Genomic DNA, 5,734 nt, shown 5'->3' with positions numbered 1-5,734 from the left:
CCGTCACATTATAACGCCCCCATGGCTGAAAGAGCGAGCATGTTTGGTGTGACGGGGATTCGAACCCGCGACCCTCAGAATGCGAGTCGAGTGCCTTAACCACCTGGTCATGCCGGACCCACTGGAGGGTTTCAAAAGAAGAAAGTGGATGTTCTGGAGTGGCCCAGCCAAAATCCTGACTTGAATCAATAGAAAACATATGGTGAGACTTGAAGTTCATCAACGATCCCCAACGAACTATTGAAGAATGGGCAAAAATGCCGCATCCAGAAAGTCTCACATCAGTAATTGCTGCCAAAGGTGCTTCCACCAAGCACTGACTTAGGGGACTGAATACTTATGCAATCAGTAAATTTAAATTTATATATTATCTTTGCAGGTTTTACTGATATTCAATCTCCTTTACACATAACAGTGTTAATTTTGATCATTAGAGATTTGAATAAAAACAAGGTCATTAAAAAATGTTTACATTATTTGTATTTTATTAAAATGTATCATTATTGACAGGGGTAAATACTTATGTAAGGCACTGTATGTATGTATATTCCCCCGATAACTCAGCAGTAACTTAAGGGCTTATAACGCTAAAAATTAAGGTTCAATCGATGCGATAGGTACAGTATAGTCCATTCTGCAGATTTGTTTGCGCCATAATCGTTAGTTTACTTACATACGTATAATTATTAGACGGTTCAATAATTCCATTTTGTTAAATGTTGAAATGTATGACTAATATCAAGTTCTAATTATCAGTTTTAGTTTTGAGAGAGTCATGTTCCAGGTTTTAACTTACTAGAAAGGTATTAGGAAAATAGTTAAAAAGATTGCTGCACAGAATAACTACCTCTGTAGTGGTGTTTTTAACATTGTTTAAAAATAATATTTTATCTTTCTATATATATCTTAAAAATGCAGTTTTTCGTTTCAATATTTTGGTAAATTAAATCTTTTCTTTATTTTTACTTTTTGGCAGAGTAAGGTACTATAATGATGCGAAATTCAATATGTATTAAACTTTCAATAAATTTCATCTCTGTAAATTACGAACAGTTATGGAAAATAATAAAATATCAGTTATATTTACAATTCTGTAAAACTCTTTGAAAATTTACCTTATTTCAACTGGTGATCGAGCCTATCAGCTTCTCCTGCTTCATGATAATTTTAGTTCTGCAGAAATATTTCTTGTTCTTAGTTTTTCTTGTACTTACAATTTAGTGGTCCTCGACAGTTTAGGGAACAAGCGAACCGGTCTCTGGTATCGAAATGGTTGAAAAACATTGATGTAGACCATACTAAATATAACATCTGAGTGACTGTGTTAGTTAGGCGATACCGAATATATCATCAGTACGACGATGAGGTGTAAGCAATACTAGATGTATCCTTAGGAGAACTGTGTTACATGAACAATACTAAATGTATCATTAGGAGAACTGTGTTACACGAACAATACTAAATGCATCCTTAGAAGAACTGTGTTACATGAACAATATTAAATGTATTCTTAGGAGAACTGTGTTACATGAACAATATTAAATGTATTCTTAGGAGAACTGTGTTACATGAACAATATTAAATGTATTCTTAGGAGAACTGTGTTACATGAACAATACAAAAGACGCTTTGGCAAATTATTGTGTCATCTAATAAACCTTTTATTCCGTGTCTGTTTCAGGAGGTTTGTAACGGGATACTCTGTAAATCTCCTAACTTGATTGGAAACTACGAGGCTGGTCCTGCATTGGAAGGAACGTACTGTGGAAAAAAAAATGTGAGTTAACATTTGTAGTGTTGATGTAGATAAGGGCAAGTCTGATGGTGTATAACTCCTAAGTTGGCAATAAATGTGAATTATTACCGCATTAACACTCATAAAAATTCGACAGCTTAATAATAGTTTTCATTAAAAATTCTTTATAAAATAATTTCAAACTGGGCTTGATTTTTTCCATGCCGCTGCCGATGGATCGTTATTTCAAGACCAGAAGTTATCAGTTCCACTGGCTTACTAGATAAAAATTTTTTAAAAGTCTATTGTTAAAACAATCATAAATAAATTAGGAATGCTGTTTAACGTCAATTCTTTTTTTTTTTTTACCAGATAAGGGTGTCTGGACTGTGAAATCTGAAGATTCAGAGTTTATGTCCAGTCGCTTTAAGAAAATAAAAATATATCAATAAACGCTCTACGCACCGTAGTCTTTAGTGAACTACATACGTATGAGTGACGGTTAAATACCACTTGTAGTCTGTTAAGAATAGCTGGCAGTTTGTGCTGTTGACTTGCTGCCTTCCTTGAAGTCTACCTGCTAAAAATTAGCGCCGAATATTTAGCTCTGCGAGAAATTCTGCAACAAACACAGAAGACAATCTTTACTAATCTACTAAAAACGATTTTATTAAAATTAACATAAGTATAATAGCAGTATAATATCATAGTTATTACAAACTAGCTGAGACAATAGTTTGTTGCTTTGACACCTAGTTCTCCCTTCGTATGCCTGTGGATGTTTCTTCTTGTAGTTATACCAACCTTTCACTCACACCTAGGAATGAGTACCAAGTATTTCTGCTGCTTGTTTCTACCACAAATGGCGAATATAAATACAATGAAGTGAAATCCATTATTATTATCAAATTATTTTTGTAGCTTTGTTTCACATCTAAGTTTGTATTTTTTTTATCTTACACTAGTAGTGTAAAACAAGTCGGTTTATTTCCCTTTCGCTATTTATTATGTGATGTCTTTATTAAGCTCGGTGTTTTTTAACTTACACTGTTTTTTGACAAAACTGAATCCTCACAGAATATTTCTAACAGTTTCTTAACTGATTAAAGAAAGCCTTCTCGTGCACATAGAATGTATGCTGTTCTACAAGTATCTATAGTTACGAGTTGTCTTAGTAACGTTAACAAGGTCGCTAGTATGTATAGAGAGGAGATTGTAAGATGTATGTTTCAAAGATCATGTAAATCGAATCATTTTGAAACAGAGGACAAAAATATACTGAGGTAATTATTTCAACTGCGTAAATTAAACTTTGGGATCGCATCAAAGGTGCGAAGCTGGATATTGTTTATATCCCAAACCTTTCAAAGAAATGTAATAACTTATAAAAACTAGCATAGTTTAAAATATTTAAATAAAATGAATCAATGTTTAAGGACTGTGTTAGTGATTACAGGCAGAATAAATATTTAGGATAATCTGTTTATTATTTCTAAAGAAAATCGGTTTCTCTCGGTAGTGGTGTAAGAATGGGCAGTGTGTGCCTTGGGGTAACGAATCACTAGAAGTTGTGGAAGGTGGCTGGAGCGACTGGGAGAATGGTCACTGCAAATCAGGATGCTTAGAGAACTCCAGAGGCTTTCGTGAAGATCGACGCTACTGTACTAATCCAAAGTAATAATTTTAACAATGTTATAATTAAGTAAATACCTAGTAAAACATCTAGTAAAACAACGAGATTATCAATATCAGTCAACCGTATCATATGTCAATGGCAACTGTCCGTTGTCTGTGTCAGATTTTAGTAGAAACTATCCGCTGTATGTATTTGATTTTATTGGCAACTGTCCGTTGTCTGTATCATAATTAGTGGCAAATTTACGTTTTCTGTATCATGTTTTCGTGATAACTGTTCATTATTCATATAACGTTTTAGTAACATTTATTTTTACAAAGTTCATAACTAAATCATTTCTACTTTAAAATTACAGGTGATCTTTTTTTTTCCATGAAGATGCAGTGATGATTACAATAAAGCTTTTAATTCTGGAAATTATTCAAATCATAACAAGTTATTAGGTTTTACTGATAGCTACATAGAACTAAAAGCCTAAATTATCTATCTTGAAAAACAACTATCCGTAAAGAACATATCAGCTCTTTAGCCTCTCTTCACGTTTTAGAGAAAATATAATTTAATAAACACTTCGAATTTTCTTCCCTTTACTCATACGATTATTGGATTTGTACCATATCTTAAGATGTAATTCCACCGTCATGTTAGTGTTCGGTAACTTTACAAATTATTCATTCTCTTCTAGACCTAAAAATACGGAGGCACGATGTGTTGGAGAGCCAAGGAGAATTCGATTTTGCGACGACAGTGACGTAAGTTCTCTCGTTACACATTATTATTTGCAAACTATTCCAAACTATGTCTCTTCTAAAATATGGTAAAATTACCTTACAATTTTAACAGCAGAATTTTACATATCATATACTGTATGACACGTTCTTTCATTGGACGGGTTCTATAAAATTATTTGGTCAAAATAATGCGAAATCCAGTCCACATATCGATAATAAATTAGTTTCTTTCTTTCTTAACGCTTGCTACAAGTTACTATCACTTGTACACAGTACAAAATTAACAGAATTAGCTAATGTTACTATGACTAACATACAAATAAACTTACTTTTACAATTCCATAGCTAAATGATGGAGTAACTGAATATGTACGAAACTAACATTGAACTAAATGCTTCAATAACTTCTCAATCATTGAACGAACAGAAATTGAATCAATGCTTTATTGATTTTCGTATTTATAATATATCATTGTTTCTATATATTTCACAAACTCTCTTATCATTAATATTTACTATTTTTATAAACTAGCCTTAGAATCATGTTAGTAGCTCTCTCTAACAAATATGTAAATTACAACATTGAAAATTTAGCTTACAACAATACATTTGTTTTATAGTCAGTAAGTTAACCGTAAAGCTACGTTCACAAGACTATCATCTAAAGGTACGTTGACGAGATAAACAGTGACATTCACGAGACTATCATTTAAAGGTAGGTTGACGAGATAATGTAAAACAGTGACATTCACAAGACTATCATTGAAAGGTAGGTTGACGAGATAATGTAAAACAAAGATATTCACAAGACTATCATTGAAAGGTATGTTGACGAGATAATGTAAAACCGTGACATTCACGAGACCATCATCTAAAGGTAGGTTGACGAGACAATGTAAACAGTGACATTCATGACACTATCATCTAAAGGTACGTTGACGAGATGAGGTAAACAGTGACATTCACGAGACTATCATCTAAAGGTACGTTGACGAGACAATGTAAACAGTGACATTCACGAGACTATCATCTAAAGGTACGTTGACGAGATGAGGTAAACAGTGACATTCACGAGACTATCATCTAAAGGTACGTTGACGAGATAATGTAAAACAGTGACATTCACAAGACTATCATTGAAAGGTATGTTGACGAGATAATTTAAAACAATGACATTCACAAGACTATCATTTAAAGGTATGTTGACGAGATAATGTAAAACCGTGACATTCACGAGACCATCATCTAAAGGTAGGTTGACGAGACAATGTAAACAGTGACATTCACGAGACTATCATCTAAAGGTACGTTGACGAGATGAGGTAAACAGTGACATTCACGAGACTATCATCTAAAGGTACGTTGACGAGATGATGTAAACAGTGACATTCACAAGACTATCATATAATGTTATGAACTTAATGATGATCACGTGATGCTTACTCACTAAAAGCGATTTATTATGGTTTTAAAATGGCACATGTAGCATGGAATAGCTCTTTCCACTTTCTTGCTATTTGTTTATAAAACAAAACAAAAGCTGAAATCAAAGTTTTAAAAACTTTACAGTCCTTTCGAGATTTTTTATAAATATACACCTGGAAAAAAGTTAAGCACCCCCGTGTTTTTTTC

General features: G+C 33.0%; 1 protein-coding gene across 1 annotated transcript in view; it reads left to right on the top strand.

Moving 5' to 3' along the window:
- Positions 1 to 5,734, top strand: part of LOC106459230 (A disintegrin and metalloproteinase with thrombospondin motifs 7-like) — an 83,227-nt gene that overhangs the window by 65,391 nt on the left and 12,102 nt on the right. The window contains exons 9-11 of the mRNA XM_022385678.1: positions 1,682 to 1,777; positions 3,255 to 3,409; positions 4,057 to 4,123. Of these exons, the coding sequence (XP_022241386.1) occupies positions 1,682 to 1,777; positions 3,255 to 3,409; positions 4,057 to 4,123 (318 nt within the window). The remainder of the gene's footprint in view (positions 1 to 1,681; positions 1,778 to 3,254; positions 3,410 to 4,056; positions 4,124 to 5,734) is intronic.

This window comes from Limulus polyphemus, unplaced genomic scaffold (assembly GCF_000517525.1).
Source record: "Limulus polyphemus unplaced genomic scaffold, Limulus_polyphemus-2.1.2 Scaffold579, whole genome shotgun sequence".
Taxonomy (NCBI): Eukaryota; Metazoa; Arthropoda; class Merostomata; order Xiphosura; family Limulidae; genus Limulus; species Limulus polyphemus.
This window is presented reverse-complemented; position numbering and strand designations above follow the sequence as displayed.